Raw genomic sequence first — 27977 nt, 5'->3', positions numbered from 1 at the left:
TTTTATAAAAAAAAAAGTCATATAAAAATCGTATTACATTTAATTTCGTCTATATATAGTTATCACAGATTACATAATAATCGCTTTGAGCGAATTGTAACATATAATGAACCAACATACAAACAATCACACAGCCGTTTCATACAGACCATCCCGAAAAATTCTAGTGATGGGTCTTAAACAGCTAATTCGATATGTTAAGTACATTTTTATGACCTGATTGATTACTAGACAACAAAGGCCCATCGACTATTATAGGATCAATACACATTTGTACTGGCCTATGGTATTAAACATCTGTATTGTTTTCTACGCTACCAGAAAAGTAATTCATTGAATACTTTTTAATACCAATTATGACACTGAATCTCCAATATCTAGTTTACACTTGAGGATCACAATCCTTTTTGCTTCGGAACTTTTCCTCAATCTCCTGTAGACTTTTACCTCTCGTTTCTGGAAGTATGAAATATAAAACAACTGTTCCTACAAACGCAACTACTCCATAGAACAAAAATGTGATCACTTCACCAAAATTCGTCATCATTCCTGGAGCCGTTTTGACCACAATGAAGAAAGCAACAAATGTTGTTGCGGAACTTATTCCCGATCCTAAACCTCTTACTCTAGTTGGGAATAGTTCCCCACACATCATCCAAGGGAGCGGAACCAAGCCAATGGACACTGCACAAATGTATACCATTAAACAAGTTAACGGTAACCAGGACATATCAGGTGGTTTCCAATACAAGAACATTGACAAACCGATCATGGACAGTGCAGTTGCAATACCACTTACGATGCACAATAATCTCCTACCGTACTGTTTACAAACAACACAGGCTACTACAGACATAACTAATCTCAAAGAATCTATTATCAGCATTGCTAAATAATGATCTATCCCCTCACCAACAGCCTTTTCCACTATTTCTATTGAGTAAAATGCGATGGCGTTTACTCCAGCAAATTGACAAGTCACGAAAAATACAATCATGATGAATAAAGGTTTAAGAAGTTCTGGACTTCTTAAATTGGTCAGTTTCTCTTTCCAAGTGGGCGGGGGTTTTGCATCTGCTGCTATTCTGCTGTCAATTATGCCTTTTAATTCTGCTTTTGCCTCGTCACTGTACCCTCGGAGCCAATAAAAATCTTTTATTCCATCTTCAACGCGACCTCTTGATATCAACCAAGTTGGGCTCTCAGGTACGAATATCAGCAAAATTGCTGACAAAACAGGGAAAAGACTGCAAATTGCTGAAGTCCATTGCCAGGATATAAACGTCCCGACAACATGAGCGAACATTATTCCTATAGCTAATGCTAATGATATGCCAGCGAGAAGGAATCCTCGGTACTTCGGTTCAGAAGTCTCTCCAATGTACACTGGTCCTAATGGTCCGAGCAGTCCAACGCATAGTCCAGTGAAGAATCTGCCGAAAAGCATGAGGGTGAGGTTGTTTGCGATGGCGATGAGGATCCAACCAAGGAGGAACGGCACGCAGATGACGTAGTGTGCGGTCTTCCTCCCAAACCTCTCTAGAAGCCAACCTGACAGCAAGCAGCCAGGAGCCATGGGTAACGCTGCTATTGATGCTGGAAAATATGAAATAAAAACGTTATAAAATATATCCGTATATTTAATCAATTTATGATAATACTAAAACCTATTTAAGACGTGAATGGCAAAAGTAGTTATCTATAAATTTTAGAACCGAGCTCCGCATAGAATAAACTTTTAAGTTGCTCGATATTAATACTATTTAATACAGATTCAAAAACTTATTCGTATAACGAATTATGAAAGGTCTAAACTAACCTATCCAAGAAGTAGTGCTTTCATCTGCTGGGATAGGTCCGTGTTCATTCTTCAACTGGGGTAGTAGGATGGCAGAGTACCCAGACGTGAGGCCGGCGGCAAAGGTCAGAAGAATCGGGGCTGATGCTGCTAGACTCTGAAAAATACAGATCATAATTTTAGATATTGTGCTAAGAGCTATTGTCAGAGTATCGCAGAAGAAATTGCTGCTGAAGTTGCTCAACCAACCATATATTTCAAACTAGTTAAGTCTTCATTAAAACATTTCGTTTTGAGAAACAATTCTCAGTAATAAGGTAACAACGTTTGCGCGACGCCTTATAGTTAGTACAAATAACATAATATTGACTGAAAACGAGAGTAATGATAAGTTACTATAAATGGCCCCGGTTATCGGTCAGTGGAGTTTATTTATATTTTAGCTTTAAAATATTATAAAACGTACGCTATACGAGTTCAACTACTACTCTGAGTTCCTGGGTTCCAACCCGGGTTGGGCCAAAAATAATTGTGACTTGCGCCCGAATACTCAAACGCTACTTAAATATTTAAGATGGCCTCACGGATTTAAGCATTCGTTATCTTTGAAATTGGTATACTGAAACGTCACTTATTTTCTAACCTTAAATTTAAGGCGACGAAGGTTTAAGGTCCGCTTATTGATTCAAACGGTATTCACAAACCCTGCTTAAAGTTTGACAGCTATTTAAGGTCGCCTTATATGGCTGTTAATTGAGATTAATTTGAGAGTGCTTGCGACTACTCTCAAATCTTTACGTTAAAATATTTATTGTTGTGTTAGTAGTTATTATATTCTCTTTCGATTTAATAAAATGTCTTTTCTTCACTATCATCACTGTCTGAAGAAGAATATAGTGTCAATCGAAGAAATCGAGAGAAATTAGACACTTTCGAAGAGTATTTATGTTCATTAATTCAGGAATTGTCCTAAATTATGCTTTTAATTCAGGAATTGTCATTTCAGCAATGTTCATTCATCATATTGATTTAAACTGGATATTGATCCAGCCTAGCCGGTCATAAAAGAAATACCAGATATTTATTGCCCTTCATTTCTTTGCCACAGGCACCTATCAAAGGGTCATCTGGGATATTTTTCATGTGTAGGAACCTACGGTACATCATGGTGTACTCATATCATGGCACTAGTTATGCCTGTGCTTATATCATGGAACTAGTTGTGCCTCTGCCTACCCCTTCTAGGATGATTAGCTTTATTATGTGTGTATGTAACAGTTTTAAGGGAAATAAATTTTATTGAAAGTCTGAACATGTCTGAATGAGGAAATAATTATTAAAGAAGCAAGAAGAAACTTTATTGTAATTATTATATTTTTAATTGTAATTCTTATATATCAGAGATATAAACATTACATTACAGACATTTTGCTACACATAGTACATATATATAGATATGAGTACAATATGGTACATCATATTGTACTCATATCATGGAACTAGTTGTGCCTGCGCTCATATCATGGAACTAATTGTGCCTCTGCCTACCCCTTCTAGGATGATTAGCTTTATTATGTGTGTATGTAACAATTTTAAGGGAAATAAATTTTATTGAAAGTCTGAACATGTCTGAATGAAGAAATAATTATTAGAGAAGCAAGAAGAAACTTTATTGTAATTATTATATTTTTTAATTGTAATTCTTATATATCAGACATATAAAATTTCATTACAGACATTTTGCTACACATAGTACATATATATAGATGCCTGCAGAAGTCTATTTCTTGAATAAATTATTGATTGATTGATTGATTATATATATCACACAAGAGAACCCACGGCCTCTCACTTCACAGCCGGCTACTCGCCCACAGCTCACTGCCTCTGTTCCTCACGGGAGCTGCCAATAAAACAAAAATATTTTTAAAAATTACTTATTTAACAAAAAAAAAAAACTTCATCAGCCACATGATATCCATTGCAGAACAAAGGCCTCCCGCAAAAATTTCCAGATTGAATGTCGGAAGCAGCCCGCATCGAGCAATGCCCTTTTATCTTAATTAAGTCGACGGTCTTCCAAATAAATCCAATACTTACTTTTTCACTATATCCAGCAGTTCTTGTTTTTCTATTTACGTATAATGTCTACCCCTTTATTGGGTTTTGTTATTTGAAGACTCCGTTGATAATTTATAGAAACTTCTATGGTAAGACACGAAATAAGAATTATGAATATTGTTAACAAAGAGAATATAATCACTACGATTTAATTGTTGACGAAAATTTGACAGATACAGAAGTTTTTTTTTCTAAAGTGACTAATGTCAATAATGATCATGCTGCCAAATGGCAAGTATAAATAAGTTGGAATGTATTTACTACATCAATGTTGAGAATTTAATAATTAAAAATCATTTTTCATTAAACTGCGTATTACGTTATTTGTTTTTTTATGTTTCATAAATTATGCTGCGTGAAACGACACATAAATATCATTTTATTAAAATTATGTAAACGAAAACAAACTTTTTATAATCTATAGCAAATTAACTGCTCCTCAACTGAGTTTTCCGTAAAATCTTTTAATGTACGTTTGAGAATGCCATTTAAATTAAGTAGCCTGTTAAATTTAAGTAGGCCTCAGACAAGTTGGTTGGTTGAGTAGCGTTTCAGTATTCGGGCGTTAGTTTTTCAATTTTAAAACTATATAGTTGCAGCTTAAAATCAGGAAGTTGGCGGTGTGACACACTCATGCCTTCGAAAGCAGCCTGCGCCTGATCTCTCTCCGGGTATGTCGGATTGCTGACTCACCAGACTATGAGAGTGAAAGAATAGAGATTGCACCTGCGTTTTGCGCACACGCTTGTGCACTATAATATCTCCCGCGTACCTTGCAAATCTCCGTTGAGATTGCCGCTATGGCCGAAATTTGGCAAGGAGGGATTAATTTATTTATTATAATATTTCTTACCTGTTTCCAAACTGGTGAAAATCTGACCACTGTTTGTGAATTAGCAAGCAATGATTCTACTTTAACTGGCGTCTTCCCGTCTAGAGTTAGACCATTAGGATTTATTTTTATATTGCCTAAGTAGTTCGATTTGACTTCTCCATTGTTATTGTTCGTCTCTGTAACTGGTTCATCACTTTTTTCTCTATATTCTGTTCTTGTATCAGTATTGTGTTTACTTTCTTCATTGTCGATAGAAACATCTGTGTTTTCTGTGGATATGCTGTTTCCTTCTTTCTCTATATCTTCCGCATTGTTTTCAGATGATTTAGGTGCCATGGTTTTGTCTGTAAAGTAATTAATAAAACTTATTAAATAGGGAATAAGATATGTTAAATATTGAATATATCACTCGCATAAACCTATTTAGTAAGTAATGAGGAGTATTATCTATTGCGTTAATTATGATTTTAGGGGTAACGTAGAGCTTGTCATCTTGTCGCCAATAAAAATTGTATTATTACAATCTGTTTGTTTCTAGAATGATCCTAAGTAACAAATTGACAACATTTGCGTCGCGTCTTACTTCTATATTACAGCCATTGTAATTTATGTAATAAATCTTTTACTCATTAAATGTAATTTAGTTTTTATTTCAGACTAGGCGTTGCTTGTTACTTTGTCCGAGTAAAAACTTTTTCAAAACAAACATTTCAACTTTTTCACAATGTTCAGTATTTATAATATTTGAAAGGATAGAAAGAAGCTAGTAAGACTACACTATCCTACCTCAACTATAGTTGAGTCTTGAGTAAAGTAGGTACTTAATATTATATAAGTAAGCCTTTGCAAAACATTACGTTTAATTGCGAGTTGCGCCATGCTAATGAGTTCAAGGAGGTGTCCAGAAAACAATAGCTCGCGTGACATGAATCATTAAATGATTACGTTGGTTCTAATTAAAATGTATTCTGTATGGTTGTTCGATTCCCATAGGATGACTATATAGGCAATATGCGACAACTTCACAATCTTTAGATTTCTATCTCGCATCTAATAGGGGATGATGATCCTAATATTGATAATGATGGGTAAGAAGAAAGAAAAAACCTTGTGATGTTGTGGTAAGAATGGAAGTAATTTGTTGTACAATGATAAGTTTAAGTGGTGCCCTTAAAGCAGATATTTTTCTGGTTAGACTTTACCAACCTACTACTATACCCCAGGATAACTATTAGGATGGAGAAGTAAGCAATGCGTCATATCATCACCATTTTCCTATTTTGTTCCGCAGTGACATACATATAAAGATTATGACGTAGGTTTTGCAAAAAATCTTTGGTTAACATCGTGAATTCCAAGAATTTCAAAGTGTAGGAAGTCTGCCGATCTTTATTAGGCCAGCGCGGTCAGTAAGGTCTAAACTTAAGGTCTTATACCCTAAAACTTCTGCTCAGTATTTTAGAAAGTTAAAAGATGATACAATATTTTTTATATACGAGCATGGCATTGTGAGCACGCGATGGTAAGTGAAATTGGGTCGAATATAATATCGACTGACGAGAGATGACCATTCCCTCGGCTGTCGACATAATTATACCGGCCTGTTGGAACCGGATATACACAGGCTGATTCCGGACCGTAACACACTTATGTGGGCCACTATGGCGGGTTTTAACACCTTGTGTACGGCGGTCGCTATCCGGGCGGCTATACATATCCACCAGTAAATGTATATTGTGTAGTCCCTCCAAACAGAATCAATTTTAATAATTAAAAATAACGAAATTACAACTCAGCTTAAAGTCCGAAACAATGAACCAATTCCGATAATGTTGAGCGTATCGTATGACAAAGAGGTTGAAAGGACATTCGCACGCAAGGCTGTAAGGTCCTTGATCTGCCTTTGCCTTTCTATTACGCATGTATGATTACACTGTCACCCTTAGGGTCCAGGGTCAGATCTTCCAGTGTGTGAACTTGCTTAAAATACTCTCAGCATGGTTTATCTTCTTTTATATATGTGCTATATAGAATAAGAATTATTAATAATACATAGCGGCGATAGCCTAGTTGGAAGTTGAACGCACTGTCTGCAGGTTCAAAACCCAAGGAAGCACGTCTGACTTTTCTAAAGTTATCTGAGTATTCTCTGTGAATTATCGCTTGCTTTAATGAAGGAAAACATCGTGAGGAAACTGGCATACCTGAGACATTCTCTATAATAATTTTGGGGATATTTGAAGTCTGCCAATCGGCACTAGGCCAGCGTGGTGGAACTGAGGCCTAATCTCCCTCAATAGTAAAGGAGGCCCGTGCCCAGCAGTAGGAAAAAAATAATACAAGGCCGCTGTTATTATCTATGCATATTATAAAACAAAGCCCCCTTTTCTGTCTGTCCGTATGTTATCGACTTTCTCAAAATCTACTGAACGGATTTTTATGCAATTTGGTATGGTGATAGTTTAAGACCCTGGGAAAGTTATAGGTGACTATCTATCTCAGAAAACTCCTTCACGCGGGCGAAGCCGCGAGCAAAAGCTAGTGATACATATGAATATGAGTAATGTTTTGAGATACTGGTAGGATATTTTTATCTACACGGATAGTGATCGTACACAAGCTGTAAAACCCGGCCTAGTGGCATTCCAAGATCAACCTATGTGTATCCAGTTTTAAACAGGCCTTCATAATTATTGTCGACTGACCAGGGATAAACACGTCAGTCGACACTCCATCCCTCACTATAATAGGGTACCGGACTCATTTTTGTTCTTTACTATTATCAAATATTTACATAATATAAATTATAACACAAAAGGAATTATTAAAATCCGGTAAAAGTCAACAAGTTATAAGTCTTTGAATGTCGGTGGAAGGGGTAATTAACAAGAAACAGAAAAGAGACGAAATACTCACATTTGACGTCATCGGGAATTACGACGCGTGCGAAAGATAGAGATGAAGCGATATCCCTACAACGCGCCCACTTCTGCGCGTTACAATATTCGAAATATGAATTATTTTTTAACCAATTTTATGCAGTTTTCGCAGGAGTGCTTCTATTTCGTATATTTAACCATTACATATAGAATAATGAACAAAATCAAACATAGGCCGGTTCCCTATTACCATAAGGTTCAGTGGGGTCACCTTTCCAAGCACGTGTGTACAAAGGACTAGTTGTTTTTATTATTATTGTTTTAATGTATATGAATGATCAACTTCTGGATTATTCCATAGTCAATTTTGACCTTGGTAGTTGATAGTACTCTCCTGTGATATTTTTTAAAGAATTGTGAATGGACTACAAACTGTTTTCAAACTTGAAAACATGACGGTAATTATTCAACCAAGTGTTACGTGATGTTATAACAATACGTGACAATTAAGGTAATATGTTCCATTATCAATGTACATTTCTTAATATACTTTGATGATTTTAAATTGTTTTACTGTTTATACAGAATTTGATGAAATTGCATGGTCTTGTTCCTCTGCATATAATTCGCAACTTCGCCCGCGAGGAAAGCCTATCTCAAATTAAAAGTCCCAGTACGCCCTTTTTCCAGGAAAAAAAGTTGTTTATATGTAAAAATACTATTTGTCTAACTTGTTTCTTTCTACAGCTCGGTGTATAGTCAATCACAAAAGCCGCTGAACAAGTTAAAAATTTAAATACGCTTCTACACATAACTCCAATCGAAATACTTTTTCTTTTTCATCTAAAATAAAGTGAAATCTTTTCTGTTTGTTTTACTAAAGAAACAACGATGGTTAATAGAGATATAAAATTTACAGGCAAGTAAAGTTGTTGGGCTAATTTTGTGGCTGATTGTACTTACATAATATTTACAGCCTAGTTCTTTATATTTAATATATATTTGAAAACGTCAAGAATTACTTTATACGCCTTTTGAAACATATTGCACGCACGAAGGAGTTTGGGACTTGGTATAATTAACGTTTATATTATAGAGAAGTGCAGAAAAATAAAATTAATAGATATTAATACGTGTTACAAAAGTATTAAATTCGACGGAGTTTCGACCATTGGACGGTTACTAGTTGAAATAAAAACAACTATAATCCTCATTGTTAACGTATTAACTAGCAGTAAGCCAATAAATACATTTATCGCACATTATTTAATATCATACTCTTGTTATGTAGTTTTCCTTTCATACAATTACAGAGTATTACGGTAACATTGACATGTTACTTGCTATAAACACTATAAATACGAAAGTCTGTGAAGATGTTAAATATTTTTTATAAAAAACTTATAACAGATTTAGAGAAATTTTGGAAAACAAAATGACCATGTCCTGGAATAAAATATAATTTATTTTTCATCCCAGAGAAGTATATACTAAGACATTAATTATAATAGAAAAGGCCGTGACGCGGACGAAGCTACGAGAAACAATTAATCCGTAATATATATACCGTCAAATATCACGCAAGCAATGCGCGGTATTTATGGCATAGGAAATACGAATTAGGAAATACATTTTAATGGTTGCTATTAAGTTATCTTACAGGTTAACAACACTGGACTTGACTTTGTTTTAAACCTGTTTTATTGACAACCGTCCCTTCTGCGGAGTCCCGAATAAATAGTGTTAAAAACTAATATAAAATAAAAAAACAGACAAAATATTGTAGTTGTGAAAACTGGGTACTTTGAAGTCGATACGACCTTTAGGGTGAAACTAGGCCGAGGATTTATAAATAAAGAAATGTTTTCTTCTTTGTGATTTGAAATTTGTTACGTAGTTAAATAATTAAAGCTATAATAACGTTAGTTAAATATATACAAAAGTAAGTTATTGAATATCAACTCGAAAATAACTCAATCAATAACTTTTCTCATCTTGCGATTTGAACTACATTATCATGATTTTTTGCGCTAAAAATGAAATAATTTTGTTTATTTTAATTTTACTGCGAAAAAACTTTTTAATATTTTTAATTTCATTATTACAATTGCCGTTTTTTACTAGCTTTTACCAATCCTTACTTAAGTACTTACACAATAGCAAAAATTTCCTAGAAATAACCAAGTGCATTTTTTATCAAACTTTTTACAATAAACAAACAATGGTTACCTGTCAATATCCACAACTATATAACGTGATAAACAGACATGACACGGCCGTTTAGTTAATATCGCACTGTACACTGATAGGCTAGTGCGCCGTCTGGCGTACGCAGGAGACTAGTGATGGACAATGTCGATAGGTCACTCGATAGTTTTAACTACGCATGAGAATATTTTTTTAGTTTTTATGATTTAACTATAAAACGCTAGAAGTTGCTCATCGTTTTGACCGTGTGGAAGACTAAAAATCCTTTTGCGCTCTTTTGCGGTATTAATAAAAATAAAACATGTATTATATTAATCAAGGACAGTCTATTTTTGTGTAAAATTACATCCAAATGCATTCCGTTGTTTCTGAGTTTATTTTTATTATCCACACAAACCTTCATATTTATTATAATATTAGCAATGGAGGATTCAATTGTAAAACATCTATCGATCTAGCTATTTTTAAAACCTAAATTTTTTACAGCAATGATTGTCGAAAATTAAAACCGAACGCAAGACGGTAACCGCTATGGTTCATTAGTTCCATCTAGATTCTAGATTATTCAACTACACAGTGTTATGCTCGTCATTCCAAGACAACAAAGACTTAAGCTCACGGCTCTATACCCAAAAGGTTAGGTAAGGGCATCATTAGTGTATCTAATTTACCAAGACACTGTGAGCTTATTCTGCGTAGATCGGACCACCAACAGCTAAAATTTAAAAAGTTGTATAACTGTAATATTATTGATATTATAACTTTGACTTTGCGGATGAACAACACCTCAGTCTCCCCCGTGACCACGAAGGCTTAAAGTCTCCGAAACGTCAGGAGAAAACGAAAACATTAAAACCGCGATAAAATCCGAAAAATAGTTTAATTTTAATAATTTATCAAGCTTTCTTACACTGAAGTATTAAGATTTAGAAAACTCAGAGGTGTGTGCCCTTGGGATTTGAACCTGCGGACTTTCGTCTCGGCAGTCCGTTCGACGCCAATTAAACTATCGTCGATATTTATCCATTATCACTCATAAAGTTTGTCTAAACCTAGTAAAAGTATTCAGAATATTTTAAATCGTAATTTATAACAGAACATATTAATATTCTCTATACTTAAATTCTGTCGACAAATTGAATCTATCAAGTACATCACTACAATCTCTTAATCAAACAAACGCTCATATTGTTTAACTTGGGTTGTATTTGCTATTATATTGATAGTAGATAAATCACATCAGATCTTTACTAGTGTTGTACTTGGTGTGAAGATTTAGAATAGTTATAGATATGTCGATGTGGAAATCTTTGGGGAAGGTTATATTCTATTAAGCAGTAGTTTTTTGTTGTACAGAGTTACTTTGACTTCGTGTAAATAAATGAAACCACATACTCGACTTTACCTCTGCTAACATTGTGCTAGAAATCGTCAATGAATAATGAATATTTTCACCAAAAAACCCTGTTTAACTTTAATTTTTTTTGATCATTTTGTTGTTTAGTGCGGATATAGCGTATGCATTGATGTGTTTCTGACTGAAAGTTATGGCGTAGTTCCTAAACCGCAAACGTCTATTACGTGAATCGGCTCAATGAAACGATAAGTAATTCGGCCACGAAACTGTTTGTTATAATATCTGTTGTAGAACCTCTTGTTCTATTATTATTTAAAAATTAAAAACATAAATGTCTTATGTCAACTCATGTAAAACAAGTGCTCTATGATAAAAAAACATTCCCTGAATTTATCCGTATTTTTCATTTCACGTATAGTATTTCATTATTTTTACTAAAATCACCTGAGTTGTCATCAATATCAGCAACAGTATCCTTATTGGAATTCGATTTTTGTGGTCCAAAAGTGATGTTTTATGATTTAAGAGTATCATTGTTTCGTCTGAAAAAGCAACGAGAGCCTAGTTGGGAGTGGAACGGACTGCCAAGTCGAATGTTCGTAGGTTCAAAGCCCAAGGGCACGCACCTCAGATTTTTCTAAAATTATGTGTGTATTCTTTGTGAATTATTATTTGCTTTAACATTGAAGGAAAATATCGTGAGGAAACCTGCATTACTTAGAAGTTCTCTATACGAATTTTATTGTGAGGATGCGTGAAGTCTGCCAATCCGCACTAGGCCAGCGTGGTGGACTACGGCCTAATTGCTCTCAATTGTAGCCCGTGCCCAACCGTGGGACAGTATATAATACAGGGCTGATATTATTATTATTTTGTCTTCATCTAACGTCCATGTGGGGTCAGCGCCACACGTGTTTACATTTAGATTGAATTTGGATTAGTGATTTACGTCAATAATCTCATAGACAAACGGTGTTAAAACACACACATTGTCGCCTAACCCGTGAATCAAATCCAGGACATTTCCAGTCTATACATGCACTGTGCATGTCACTCACTATATAATAAATCGCATACTTGTTGTGCAATATACCAAAGGAGGAGTAAACTCAATAATCTTATTGTTATCTTTCTTTTAATAATATTATAAATGCGAAAGTTTGTGAAAATGTTTGTATGTTTATTAGAAGTAAACGCAGAAACACCAAGTTTGGCAGACGAATAGACCATGTCCTGGGTTAACACATAGGCTCCTTTCTTTTGAGAAATAATGGAATGTTAATCTGAATTATAAAATAGATGGAGCTAGCGTCGTATAGTTTTAGCAGTTGTTGTAGCGGGAGTCTTTTCACGCAGTCGAAGCCAAAGCGGTCGCTTGTTTCCAATAATATGTTTGCCATTAAAAACTTAATTCCATAATTTTAATTATATCCGCTAAGAAATCGCAAAGTATTAGGTCGAAAGTATTTTAGACACTAAATTACCAAACATGGGTAACTACCCAGGAGACATGTTCAACTGAACATGTCTCCAAGGATATTTCTTGCGCGGTCGGTTTACTTTTATAAGGGACTTGTTTTTCTCTTCAGCAGTGTATGTATGAAGGTATTTCCCAGAATTCAAGTCCCACGTCTCACGTGAACTGTGCATTATACACGATAAAATATAGCTTGTCTTTAAAAATCATGATTGCTTGTATTGTTGCTGATTGAACGTCAAAAACAATAAAATATAAATATATTTTCGCGTCATATTTTGCACTATTTTTTTAATAATAAAATGTGGATTTTTTTTGGATATTTCTTCGAAGTACACACATAGACTACAACATTTTATAAAGTTTGTAAAGTGTGAAATGCAACTATTAAAATACATTTCAAGCATTTATTTACTTGCAAAATAATGAATTTTCAGTCCCTATAAGAGTGTACAACCCTCTCATGGAATAATTTGACGATGAACATTTCTCAGAACACACACATTCACACCATTTATCTCTGAAGGAATAGGCAGAGGCGTGACTAAGGTACCCAGTTTCGGCCGTGTATATTACGTCCTTTTTGAGGGCATGCCAAGTCTGCCAATCCGCACTAGGCCAGGTGGAAGAAGGTCTAATCCCTCTCACTAGTATGTAATACAGGGTTGATATTATATTATATAATATGTTGTACGCATGCTCCGTGGTTACATAACCATATATCATTTAGAAGAGTGGGTCAGATGTTATCATTATAAACCGTGTTAAACACACAATTGACTTATTGACACATGTTTTTCTTTATTTTATTTAATGCTACAATATTCGACTGCGTTGGTGGCGTAGTTGTATTGCGGTATGACCCCGTTATAAATTCTTGGGTTCGAATCCTATGGCAGTAATATTGTGTTTTCTGATTAGTATTATCTCGGGTCTGGAATGTGTGTTCAATATGGACAATGATTTTTTATGTTTACGCGAATGTTAGACATTGAAATAATACTATTTTATTAATTTGATAAAGGTTACAAAGTCTTCGAAACGTCGGGACAAAATTGTAATATAAAAAATCGCGATAATATTCGTAAATTAGTTTTATTTCAATATATTAATTGATTCTCCTCTTATAGCAAGGGATTTTATATGGATTGCGAAATGTGGCAAAATATCTGCCTACTCTTGGAAAGAGAAAAAAGCGTGATGATAGGTATGTAATACTGATTATAATACAATATATTTTTCATTGAAATAAAATTATTTTCCGAATTTTGTCGCAGTCACGAGAGGGACCATGGTGGCACAGTCTTCGAAACGTCGGGAGAAAATAATAATACAAATAACCGCGATTAAATACCTAAAATAGTATTATTTCAAGGTCTGACATTCGCGTAAACATAAGGAATCATATATTTTTCACTTGTCCAATGAATCATTCTCGCTTTTGGACTTTGTATTGGAGATTGTTAGTCTGTCCTGTATGAATATAGGTAGTGATTAAAAAAATTGTATTTATTAATTGTAAAACGTAATACATTTTCACTGATTTTTCGTACGACAAACACTTCAGTCCCCCGTTATAATAAAGGCTGCAGTCTTCTAAACCTCTGGAGTAACATAAAAACTAGAAAAGTGCGAAGAAATCAGAATACTAGTTTTGTTTCGATATCGGCAATACATTAAATACTATAAATACTAGGATCAAAAAAATGATACTTAAAGTAAATAACACACACATCATCATGCATTTATCCCCGAAAGGGTATGCAGAGGTGCAACCAGGGCACCACCTTTTCGCCAAGTGTGTTCTGTCCCATGATGTGATAGGGGGCGAGCCTATCGCCACATCGGGCACAAATTCCAGACTACGGGCTGATACAGAGCAGAAAAACCCAATTATCATTTTGCCCAACCCGAGATTCGAACCCAGGACTTAGAGCGCTGTCGTACCGCGCATGCAGTACGAACTACGCCACTGAGGCAGTCCAATTGATTTTCCAGCCATACTTGTTTCTTTATCTGGGACAACGAGCATCATCCAAGTCATAATAATAGTAACCAATCAATTTACGAATGACGTTGGAAACAATTTGGATAAAAATAAAATACGACTAGCAATAAGGAAACGCGAAAATGATTCCGGGTTAAAAACTATAATTACATTATTATAATAAAACCAATAGGTTAGGTTGATAGTGCGTACAGACGACAACAAAAGTCTTTTATTCTTTTTATATTTTTAGTCAATTGTTTTTGTCACCGTGACACTGTATAGGGCAGTGATCTGGAAGGTTTTCGACTGGATTCGCAGAACAGGAAATATTTTTGTCTTTTTTAGCATTTTTATAAGGCATTTGATCCCTCGGATGGTCTTCGTTAAGTAGGCACAAGTTCGTACCAAATTCTTAACGAAAATTGTTTTTACAACTTGAGTAAAAATTTACGTTGGTCCACATTGGAGTGTGATAAGTCAAGGCGGCACAATCAGCTATACATAATATAATAAAATTGTATCAGACCGATGTCTGTACATTACAGATATTGCAGAAAGATTAATATAGGGTCTTTATTATAGTAGCAGAAGGCAAAACATTCGTATTTAGAATTATTGTCTTCCTGTCTTTATGTTTGTACACGTGTCAGGCAAAAACTACTTCATGGAATTGAATGCAGTTTTCACCGATGCATTCCTAGATGTCTAACTTAAAATATAGGCTCTATTTTATCCAGGGAAAATATAAAGCAGGACTTTTATCCCGAAACACTTTTTCATGCGGACAGAAACTACTTTATAAAGGTACATTTATTTTGGAACATGTTAGGACTCTTTAAACAGACTACCAATTTATACAAATTCATCTATAAACATTTGTATTATTATTTTATAGACCGATGAGTAATATTCTTCACTGCGGTCTTATTCTTCGTTGAATTCAATAATTTTTGCGTAAAAAGTCAGACAAAACTCTTAAAATAGACGATTCTTTTGTCATCTAGCATCCTTGGCGAGTACGTGATGTTATTTCTATTGTCCTTACTGCCCTTCATATTGAATTTCCGGATTTGTTTCTAACAAACTGGGAATCTTATGTTTTGTAAAGGTAAGCGGCGATAGCCTAGTTGGTTGTGGAACGGACTGCCGAGACGAATGTCCGCACGTTCAAATCCCAAGGGCACACACCTCTGAATTTTCTAAAATTATGTGTGTATTCTTTGTGAATTGTCGCTTGCTTTAACGGTGAAGGAAACCTACACAGTACATACCTTAGAAGTTCTCTGTAGGAATTTCGAAGGTGTGTGAAGTCTACCAATCCGCACTGGGCCAGGGTGGTTGGACTAAGGCCTAATCCCTCTCAGTAGGAGGCCCGTGCCCAACAGCGGAACAGTATATAATACAGGGCTGATATTATATTATATATATAGGTAACTGTGTTGATTGTGGTATCTATTTCCCTTAAAACCAGTTATAGTAAATTTAGTATTATGTCGTATAATATACCCTCTGATCACGAATGTTCTGAGCGGCAAGGAGTTGCTATTGTATTTGGACTCTTCGAAATAAGAGAAATAAGGAAATAATACGGAGTTTTAGCCGTTCGGAAAGTCTAAATCCATATCCTGTGGTATCCGTTGATTTAAGAATTAAAACAAAACAGTTTTATTATCGTCCAAACATATACATATAATGAAATAAAGATATATAAATACAATCTTCTATAGAGAATGCTGGAGGGTTACAAAATTATTATGATTTCAGCACGTCAAGTACCGATTCCATATGGGTGGACATAATTTATGCCTAATGTCAGAATATGCACGCATGCTTTCTGATCGCATTATTTCGTTCTGTTGTTTATAGATTGTAAGATCTATTATGTCTTCATTGTAATTGAAAATCGTCTTTAAGTAATAATAATGTTTGAGTCTGTATCTGATTAATGATTTCTTATGTTTACGCGAATGCTAGACATTGAAATTGAACTAATTTTCGGATTCTATCGCGGTTTTAGTATTTAGCGGGAGAAAATAAAATACTAAAACCGCGATAGAATCCGAAAATTAGTTTAATTTCAATGTATCTGATTAGTTAAGAAATGTTTTAGATACTAAATTATGTCTATTCAAGAGAGTTTCAACACAAAATTTATTATTTATGTAGTATAACAGTTACGCTCGTGTTGAACTGACGAAAGTACTTGAAAAGCCCCATTTTATATCCACAATGGACTGGTTTTTATATTTATTGCAGACTAGCGACCCGCCCCGGCTTCGCACGGTTGCAATGCTGATACTAAATACACTACAAAAAAACTGTGAACGTTGTATATAAAAACATAGCGGCCCGCTCTGGCTTCGCACGGGTATAACATAACAAAATAACAGTATTTCTCCACTATTTAATGGATGTTATTATACATATAAACCTTCCTCTTGAATCACTCTATCTATTAAAAAAAACGCATTACAATCCGTTGCGTAGTTTTAAAGATTTAAGCATACATAGGGACAGAGAAAGCGACGTTGTTTTATACTATGTAGTGATACCGGAAGTTTAAATTCAGTGGCATTTTGTAAAGGTGCGTTGACTATTGATATAATTCTTACCACATACATTTCTGAGCCTAAAAGTAAATACCATTATTGTTTACGAGCAAATAATCCTGGACTTCAATATAGGCGGATAATTTGGTTTTAATTTTTGCTTTAAATTCTGATTACGAGATGGTAATCGGTTGTTTCCTACATCAACTTCCTAAAGGTATATTTAAATGTTATTAAGACGCCGTTCATGGACAATGATACCTTCGTAGTACATTTACTAATAGGCAGTAGCGAAGGGTGAAATATTTCAAAAGGTCCGAAAAAAAGAAATTGTTTTACCTAACATATCGTAGCCTATTTAACAGAAAATAAATTTAATACAAATGTAAATCAACCTAAAAGGGAAGCCGGTAGGAATTGACTTGTATGGACGCTTCACAACTGCATTTTTTTCGCTGAGAAACACACGTTATTGCCACCACTTGGAGGGTGATGGAATGGTTTTGTTGGTTTCATCGGTTTTACGGCCCAATGTCGACACTCGGGAATAAAACTACGAGGTATGCCTGAGAATGCTTTCTCCCACGCAACAATCCGAGCACTGGGTTTGTTTGAAGGACATTGTACAATGTTACGAACCGACTTATCAAAGTTAACAACTACTCGTTTATCCACGGAACTGAAACAAATTATAGTTGTGAATAACCTATCCCATTTTAGAATTTAAATACACTTTAACGCTATTGGAATATGTTTCTTCTTCTTCTTTTATACGGGGTCATTTTGACATTGCGGTGAGTATTTCAGTCAATAAAACGCACACGCCATATTCACACTAAACTACAAAATTATCAAAAAATCAGAAAACTAAAACCAGGACTTCTCGTGAAAATATTCGTTATTAATGGATACTTTTTTGCACAGTGTTAGTAAAGGTAAAGACGAGTATATGGTTTAATATAGTAACGCAATGACAAAATTACCCTGTATTATGACTTCTACTGATTTTTTCAATGTCAAGTGAAGATGATAAAAAAAATACGATGGTTTTTCGTAAACCTAGTTCAACTTACTCAAAAACTCATTACGAACTGTTAAATAATTTTCCATGACAGCGCAGTTAAAATCAATCGCCCATTTACTAAATTCACATTACAAAAGAAATACGTGAAGTAATTTGTACGAAACTCGTATAGGCAGGAAGAAAATGTTTTAATCAATTTCGAATTTAAGACAGATTTAGTAGTGTATTTATTTACTGAAAAAATATTTGAAGGCCTCGGTATTTGTAATTTTGTCTTAGGGCAGTAATTTTAAGTTGACCTTTTTTGGTGGAAGGTAGTTACCAAAGGCAGTTGTTGTATGATGGGTTTACCCATATTTTACTAAATGTATGTATAAAAAAGGAATTTACTGATATTAATTAGATTGATTAGGATTGCAAATTTTACTGAAAAAAATACTTTAAATATTAACAGTAAATAAAAACTACATAAAATATACTGTACAATATTATCCTTTGAAAAATAATTTCACTAATAAAAAAAGTATTTTTTTTTTTAATTTAAACGGTTTTATATTGCAGATAAATGTACTAAAAGCTAAAGAATAATTTCATGGATACAGTCATGGGTACCAATATGTATACATTGTTATATTTTCAAAGTAAAGTAACTCGTAACCTACTCACTTTCTGGAAATATCTATGGTCACATAAGTTCCTAAAGATGCAATATACATTTATGTAAACACCTATGACAAAAGATGTCATTTTTGAAATATACAAATTTTAAACATATGCATTGATTTAATCGTGGGGCAATTAATATAATCGTAAACATATGCATTGATTAAACTAAAATAAAATCGTGGGGCAATTAATATAATTGCAAGTCATTTTTATATAACTTTTCCTGCTGACTGTACACACGATGTCGAGCGTTGTAATTGCATGTTAAATCGTGTTGTGTGGTAAATTGTCATGCTTCTAAAAAAATCTTCTCGATACCTACAATGCGCATGCGTCGCTAGATGCGTTATATTATGACCACTGCAAATCTAACTATTTAGTCTCAGTCTGATAAATATAAATAAATATCTTATAATTGGAAGCCAAAATTGGACAATAAATTATATTTCTGTTTATTATTTAGCAATAGTTTTATCTCGTGACTCTGTCCGTATTAAATCTTTAGTATAATATTTGAAATGAATATAAAATATACCCTACTTTACAAAGCAATTTATAACATCAGTTCACCTACATAATAAAGATTTTTATAATTGTTTTAATTATAGAACCTGTTATATCCTCTTATACATAATCTTTATAGTAGTAGGTAAGTACCTATACATAGAAATATCAAGAAAAAATGTCGTTGAGTACGGTAAAACGATATAAAATAAAAACCAACTACCTTCGACATTCAATTCACACGAACATAGAACGAAAGTTTCAATTTAACACTAAACATTATGTTCTGTCAAACACACACAACACATATTAAGCACAAAATTCTCGAATATAAAAACTAAGCACGGAAAATAATCCAAGCACAGAAACGATGTGTATTCTATAGCTCACGTAGTGAACTGGTGAAAGTTCGATGAACCACGTCAAGGAAGGGAGAAATTTAACAGGAACTATGAATGAACTTGTGAGATCACGTGGGAATTTTATGGTAATTTGTCATTTATACGTATATACTCTAAATAAAGACTGCTTTAGTATTGTATATCACAGTTTGCTTAAATGTAATTTATGCAATACTAATTATCAATTATTATGTAATTTTGCTTGTTACAAATAAATATTTTCTTTCTTTCTTGCTTTATAACATAAAGCTGAAGAGTTTGTTTGTTTGTACACGATTATCTCAGGAACTACTAGTTCGAATTGAGAAATTCTTTTAGTGTTAGATAGCCCATTTATCGAGGAAGGCTATAGGGTATATAACATCACGTTATGACCAATAAGAGCAGAGCAACAATGAAAAATGTGGCAAAAACGGGCAAAATGTATTCTCTGGAGGGTTTCCGTTGCGTGCGCTGCGTAAACGGTTAGAGTTACGCAACAATCGTGTATGGCGGAATTGTTCTTTTTAAAACGTTCTAAAAATATATTGTAAAATTTAGTTGCCCGCCGCATGCCTGTCTGAAATCGATAAACTCAAAAACTACGCAACAGATTGCGATGAAAATTGGTATGGCCAGTGTTTGAGACCCTGGGAAGGACATATGCTAATTTTATCTCGAAAAATTTTTACTCGAAATTTTTACTTTTATTTTTTATATAAAAACTAGTTTTTATATAAAAATCAAAAATTGATGAATATAAAATATTCATAGAAAATCGTGACATTAAATGTAAAATTTACAACCGTCGCTTAATTCAATTGGTTGTTGTTGTTTTATTCATTTGTTATCAATACAACTAATGAAAAAGACCAGCTAGATCGTTTAGTGAGTGCGTCGACGGATTTACAGCATTTAGTATTACTTAACATGCCTGGAATTGTGTTTGGGTAAACCTCAATAACCTCGTCTAATGTATATAATCTCTGGCTACCCCTGACAAACGTAAAAGGCGTGATATTTTTTTATACGTACACGGGTAAGTTACTGCCCTGCACCTGATGGTAAGCGTGATGACGTCCAGATAGAGTATCCAATGGCAACACATGGCTATCTCAAGCCATTCGACACAATCACGCCTACTGAGATGTTTCTTCATGCTCACTATATATCAGGAACTTATTACACTGTTGCGGAAGAGGTATATTAAATATAATAAATATAATTGGGTATAATATAATATTAAAGTAATTTCTTAAATTTTTTTTTAATAAATAACAATTTTGAGTCAAAGCACATTTTGTAAACGACTAGGTTTTGCTCGCTATTTCTTCACTTTTGCTTAGCTTAATTCCACCTCCCTAAATCCCGGTGAATTAATTGACATTCCTGGCTGACTCATTTGCCTAATTTGGATTCTTTCTTATTTTGGTTCAATTTATAAGAAGGTTTAAATAATTTAATGTATAAGCTTACTTACTTTAGAATTGCAAGCATCAATTTCAAGTGTAATTATTTTATCATTTGACTGCCTAACCATTTCTGGATTGTCACAAGTAATTTGCTTGACTCAAGGATTTTGAGCCTTTCGCTAGAGCCTTTTAATAATGACAACGCAGTATTACATTATGAATCATTGTTATAAAACTAATTCTCTTCCTTAAGAGTTAAATGAGTTTGTCTCTTATTTTAAACGAGTTGTGAAACTCTGGTTTGTCTGTATATTTACATATTTTTCTTTTATGGAGTACGGACTGGTTTGTCGCTTTCGGTTCCTAGAATTTTGAAGGATAAAGTTCTGGAAATCCCTGCAATCTGATGGGACATTTATACAGGGTCATTCTGTCATTTAAAAACATATACTTAATGATTTCTTATGTTTACGCGAATGTTAGACATTGAAATAGAACTAGTTTTCCGGATTTTAACGCGTTTTTTCTTATTATTTTCTTCCGACATTTTGAAGGCTATGTAGCCTTCGTGATCAGTTCGCTCCGTGACCCCCGAAGGCTACAGTCTTCGAAACGGAAAATAGTTTAATTTCTTGTTTTCTTGAAAACAAAAATTTATCATAAGTTATTCTTATACAGGGTCATTTTGACATTGCTTTACTTAATGAAACCACATACTTATCTACTTGGAAATAACACTTTACAATAAGTTACTTGAGTCGTAGATGTAAAATAGAAAAATATAAGTTTCGAACAAAATAAATATTAATAAAAAGTAATATTCATTTCACATGACCTAAGGCCGCTAAGAGAATTGGTGGTCGACAATCATACTTTTAGTCAGAAATATACTTACAAACCACATTCGCACTTGTAGGGATATGACTATATTTGAGTAAAATTGAGTAAGATTTCTTGAATATACATTTATTAGTTGTTACACTAAACGAACTGTTCAATACATATTTTGACACACGGAAGACAACAACGCTACTCGGCGGATATCAAAAGAAACAATATATGTTTACGAAGACACCTTTAAATATACTATATATAAAATACGTTTACAAAAACATTATCCGACCTTTAAATTTATCATTATTCAACAGCACTAAACTACAAAACGAACAATACTACAAAAAACGAAAACCGGGGATGATTGATAAAAATATTTTTTATTCCTGAATGGTTTTAGACATAATATAAACAGAGGTTATAGTCAAATATGTTGTTTAGTTTAGTAAGTAACGCAATATAAAAATGACCCTGTAGATGTTAGCTCTTGCGATTTATATAACCCAGTTACTATATTTGTTGAAACTAAAATTATAATGGACATGCTAAAGTGATGTCCGTCTTAGAATCCAAATATCCGTCCTAAGACCCAAACTTCACGTTCATGATCTACATAATAATATCAGCCCTGTATTATATACAGTCCCACTGCTGGACAGGGGCCTTTACTACTGAGAGGGATTAGGAATAAGTCCATCACGCTGACCTAGTCCGGATTAGCAGACTTCACATACCATCAAATCTCTTACAGATCTTAGATATCCAAGTTTCCTTCACCGCTAAAGCAAGCGATAATTCACAAACAATACACACTTATTTCTTTTTTATCAGCCCCTTTTCGTTTGAACCTGAGGACATTCGGTACGGCATTCCGTTCCACTACCAACTACGGTATCATAGCTATGCCCTATAATACGTCATAGAACCAAGCCGGCAAAACCCCTTTATAAATAGTCAAAAGATTGCGTTAACTTCTTCGCAAGAAGACATTAAGAACGACAGGAATTTGAAAGTATTTTCGCAACGTGTTCTGCGAAACAAATTGCTCAACGTTTGCTTGGTTGTTGTATCCTCTATTTTTGTTTGGTACCACGGTACACGCAAAACTCAGTATTTACTAGATATAACATAATGGATAAGCGGTTGGAATTATCCTTCTACTAGTTTTCCACAAAGTATGCTGTAGCTCCATGTTGCTTTGTCTTAGAAATACCTTCAAAGTAACATTATATCCAATTCAAATCAATCGGTCTTTTAAACAGGAAAAGAGTTGATGATCTTTAAACGCCTAAATGCTTCCTATAATGTAATAAATTATTGTATTAGGTTTAAGGTATCTGTAAATATATTGTACAAATGATGATAAAATAAATTAACAAAAATATATAGTTAAGGCCGGCGGCGATAGCCTAGTTGAGTGTGGAACGGACTGCTAAGACGAATGTCCGCAGGTTCAAATCCTAAGGGCACACACCTCAGACTTTTCTAAAATCATGTGTGTATTATTTGTGAATTTATCGTTCGCTTTAACGGTGAAGGAAAACATCTTGAGGAAACCTGCACATCTGAGAAGTACTCTATAGGAATTTCGAAGGTGTGTGAAGTCTACCAATCCGGCCTAGGCCAGCGTGGTGGGCAAAGGCCTAATCCCTCTCAGTAGTAGAGGAGGCCCGTGCTCAGCAATGGGCAAGTATATAATACAGGGCTGATATTATTATTATAGTTAAGGAGAATATCGACTACATCAGCTTTAAAACTAAAATAAACGCATCAAAATTGGTCTATTCTGTTGAGCAAAATTACTACACTGCAACAGCCAGTGTAGTTTGCCCACCAGCATAAACATTGAATAAATAATATACCCGCATTGCAAAATATTTATCTCAATGTATTGAAGCCTGACCCACTTACTGTTATCGTGCATTGATAACAGCATGAGACGCATGTTAACAGACGTGTAAATAAAAAATTGGAACAATAACCAGGCTTGTATTTACGTTTAGAGTAAAGGCTCCATCAAACAGCCATGCACTATTCATTCCATATTTGGCGGGGCGCGTTATCAACGGGAATATGCAAAGAATTGTGAATAATTACTTTAAAAAATCAATAAAGTCTTTTTTAAATTTTAAACTACCAAAATATTTCTTAGTAAATTGTCTATGTAATAATGTTTTTTCGAAATTAAAATGATGTGTACTTTAGAAGATACACGGAATCAGTTATTTTAGCGAGATTTTCATCATGAAATTAACGGAACAATATATATTAAATTTGAAATAAAATAAAATTAACATATTGCAAAAATATAAAGTTTATTTTTTTTATATTAATTATAAGTTTCGAATAAATAGCTTCTAAAAATACGATTACGCGCCGTTTTCCTGAGAGAATGGCCTAAATACAACTTTAGATGTTTGTCCTTCTTACATCTCACTAGATTGATACAAGTACTGGCAATATGGCGGTAGGCTAGTCCGCCATCATGAGATGGAACACATATGACGAAAAGTGGGTGCCTTGGCGAAAAGTAGATACCCTAGTTCCACTTCTGCTTACCCCTTCTAGGATAAGGGCGTGAAGTGTATTTGTTTTTGTAAATTATATTCTAATAATACCGTGCAGAGTATCTCACTTCACATAGGTGGTGGTTCATCTATCCATTCAAATATCATTGTACTTTATTACTTAGTGTTAGGCCTTAGTCCACCACGCTGGTCTAGTGCGGATTGGTAGACTTCACACACCCTCGAAATAAATAGAAGAAATAATAGAAGGACTAATTCCTCTCAGTAGGAGAGGAGGCCCGTGTCTAACAGTGGGACAGTGTTTAATACAGGGCTGATATTATTATATTACACTTAGTATTACAAAGCGTTAAATGAATAACTTTATAATTGTCCCCATGCATTGTCTAGAATAAACAGCCAAGGAATCTTAATGCATTCGTAAGTACATGTAAATATTTATCTGACGCAGATAACTGTCTGTCCACATTGCAATCGAACAAGATGTTAGTATTAAAATGAGAATTCACTGTCTGTTATAGAGAATGCAAAGAAAATAAATAAAAATCCCTTTATTGCCTTACAGTGGCGCAGGATCAATTTTTTTGATTACTTTGAATGACGAGACCAGCTTGCCGTTCGCATGATGGTTAGCGATACGACCGCCCATAAACAGTAGAAACACCAACATCCAACACTTGTATGAAGGAGAGTAAATGCCTTTTATTTTATATTAGCGACCCGCACCCGGCTTCGCACGGGTGCAATGCTGATACTAAATACACTACAGAAAAACTGTGAACGTTGTATATAAAAACATAGCGGCCCGCTCTGGCTTCGCACGGGTATAACATAACAAAATAACAGTATTTCTCCACTATTTAATAGATGTTATTATGCATACAAACCTTCCTCTTGAATCACTCTATCTATTAAAAAAAAACGCATCAAAATCCGTTGCGTAGTTTTAAAGATTTAAGCATGCAAAGAGACATAGGGACAGAGAAAGCGACTTTGCTTTATACTATGTAGTGATTGTTTGGTATTCCACCATGATAGGGTAAGAGACTACGGTGATCAGGGGCACTCTAGAAACGTCCGTGCTCATTATAGAAAAAGTCTTGCGTTTATAAGAGTCTCGCGTGGTGCGAGTCATTCGGCGACCTTATTTTATGCTTCAGCCAGGTCCCCCTCGTAGAAAAAACCCGTACTTTAGATTATAATACGTGCATCATACTATACATTGTTTTAAAACCTTCCGCAACAATTCATCCATTAGTATGCCAACTAACTTTTCATTAATCTCTTTAACGGTAAAAATAGCAAAAAATATTTTCTATTTCGGTATTACTATAACGAGCACAGGTTTTATGTCTGTCATAAAAGACAGTGTCCGAAATTACATAGATACGTTGTCCGAGCTCAATATTGGCAAGACGAAAGCAAGGTAATTGCCCGACATTCATTTAGTCAACCTCCAACCACTGTCGCGGCTAGTCGGCTTACTAACTTTTTGTATTTTTATAAATAATAAGTATACCTTCCTGTGTTTTTAGACGATTTACAATTTATACTGCAACTGTGAATGAAAAAAACGTTACATTACATACGTTAGTAATAAGTATACACTATTTAACTTATTTTTAACTAATAAATGCATTTTATTCGACTGTCATGGCGACCAGAGACCAATAAACTAGATGGCCACGGCGGTCGACGCTCGGGCAGTATCAATGCGAGCTGCTAGAGCTGTACAGTTTACAAGTATGTGAGTATAGTAAATAGTGCGCCGTTTTATGTGCAATTTTGTTAGTCTATGACGCGTCTATTTGTAAAACGTCATTGGTTGTAATATTGTAACGTTTTTAAGGAACAAGTTGACAACGTCTACGCGTCGCAGATACAAATATGTCTCGATCAAATACGAGGTGCATATTGTCGGTAAAAAAAAGCATAATTAATTGGATTTCACGGCACGGAGACTAAATCTGCATCTTTATTTTCATAACACTAAAATAAACTTTCCTTCTTCAATATTCTCGCTAACACAAGCGAAAAGGTGTGAAAACCGTGTGTTAAAATCTAAGATGTTTTTATTACATAGATACGTTATCCGAGCTCAATACTGGCAAGACGAAAGTAAGGTAACTGCCCGACATTCACTTAGTCAACCTCCAACCACTGTCGCGACTAGTCGGCTTACTAACTTTTTGTATTTTTATAAATAAAATGCCTTCCTGTGTTTTTAGACGATGTACACATTATACTCCAACTGTGAATGAAAAAACGTTTCATTTTATACGTTAGTAATAAGTATACACTCTTTAACTTATTTTTTAAACTAATAAATCCATTTTATTCGACTGTCATGGCGACGGGGCGGCCGACGCTCGGGCCCATTCGGAACCACTCGGGCTCGCTCGGGCCGTATCGATGCGAGCCGCTAGGGCTGTGACTATAGTAAATACTCCGCTGTTTTTATGTGCAATTTTGTTAGTGTATGACGCGTCTATTTGTAAAATGTCATTGGTTAAAATAACATAAACAAACATACAGACTGACTGTTCATTGCTCAATATTTGTTGTGACGTAAAATCTGCTGACTCAATATTCTACAAATCATGTGGTGTTAGGTCATAGTTGCAACAAGTTTGGAGGTCATGGACGGCAATACTAATGAGACAGCGTCTTCGAATCCCGGCTAGGGAAACAAGTATTACATAGTGTAATATAACAAAATAGTTTAGGTAATACGTTGGTTATATATTTTACTTTTGATATCCGCCTGGATAGCGACTAACGTACACAAGGTCTTAAAACTAGCTATATTGGCCCACGTTTTTATTACTCCTCGTTAGTCGACCCAATTATGCCGGCCTGTTGGAACCGGATATACACAGGCTGATCCCGGAACGTGACACACTTCGTGAGCCACTATGGCGGGTTTTAACACAGTGTATGGTGATCGCTTTCCGAACGGATATAAAATATATTCTACCACCAACGATTTTATATTTATCTTCTTTTGTATAATCAGGAAAAAGGATTTTCGATTCAACAAACAGCCCTTGGTGCCAATTATTGTCGATTCTGGAACCAAACCCGCTACATTTTGTTTGATTGACAGCTTATTCAAGACCACAAATCTTAATCTATTACAAAAATACTGCTACTTGGACCTTACATGTAGAAACAATTAAGTACTAATTATTAACTTACCGAGCTATACAAAATCCTTGATAAACAACACTCAAATCATTTTCGTAGCAAAAAAAGAATAATAAATAGCAACACAATCACTAAATAGAAATTGATTAAAAAACTATAATTAAAAATAAATACACCAATGAACACAGTACGTCATCACCCGTCACGGGTACATCACTAACTCTCGATAAACAATATTAAGACAACAACACTAGGAGTAAACCAATTG

At 34.4% G+C, this 27977-nt stretch overlaps 1 protein-coding gene across 3 annotated transcripts; it reads right to left on the bottom strand.

Annotated features, from left to right (window-relative positions):
• Positions 1-22: 22 nt before the first annotated feature.
• On the bottom strand, positions 23-27958 carry LOC115441235 (facilitated trehalose transporter Tret1-2 homolog). Of its 3 annotated transcripts, none has more exons than XM_030165942.2 (4): positions 27761-27958; positions 4773-5098; positions 1820-1955; positions 23-1596 (listed from the first exon to the last, which is right to left on the bottom strand). In XM_030165942.2, the coding sequence occupies exons 2-4, from the start codon at positions 5088-5090 to the stop codon at positions 383-385; spliced, it is 1668 nt and encodes a 555-aa protein (XP_030021802.1). In that variant the 5' UTR covers positions 5091-5098; positions 27761-27958; the 3' UTR covers positions 23-382. The 3 variants fall into 3 exon arrangements, with proteins under 3 accessions (XP_030021802.1, XP_037295208.1, XP_030021801.1); XM_037439311.1 differs by lacking the exon at positions 27761-27958 and adding an exon at positions 19632-19851; XM_030165941.1 differs by lacking the exon at positions 27761-27958 and adding an exon at positions 9863-9969.
• Positions 27959-27977: the final 19 nt, after the last annotated feature.

Source organism: Manduca sexta, chromosome 3, assembly GCF_014839805.1.
Source record: "Manduca sexta isolate Smith_Timp_Sample1 chromosome 3, JHU_Msex_v1.0, whole genome shotgun sequence".
In the NCBI taxonomy this organism is placed as follows: Eukaryota; Metazoa; Arthropoda; class Insecta; order Lepidoptera; family Sphingidae; genus Manduca; species Manduca sexta.
This window is presented reverse-complemented; position numbering and strand designations above follow the sequence as displayed.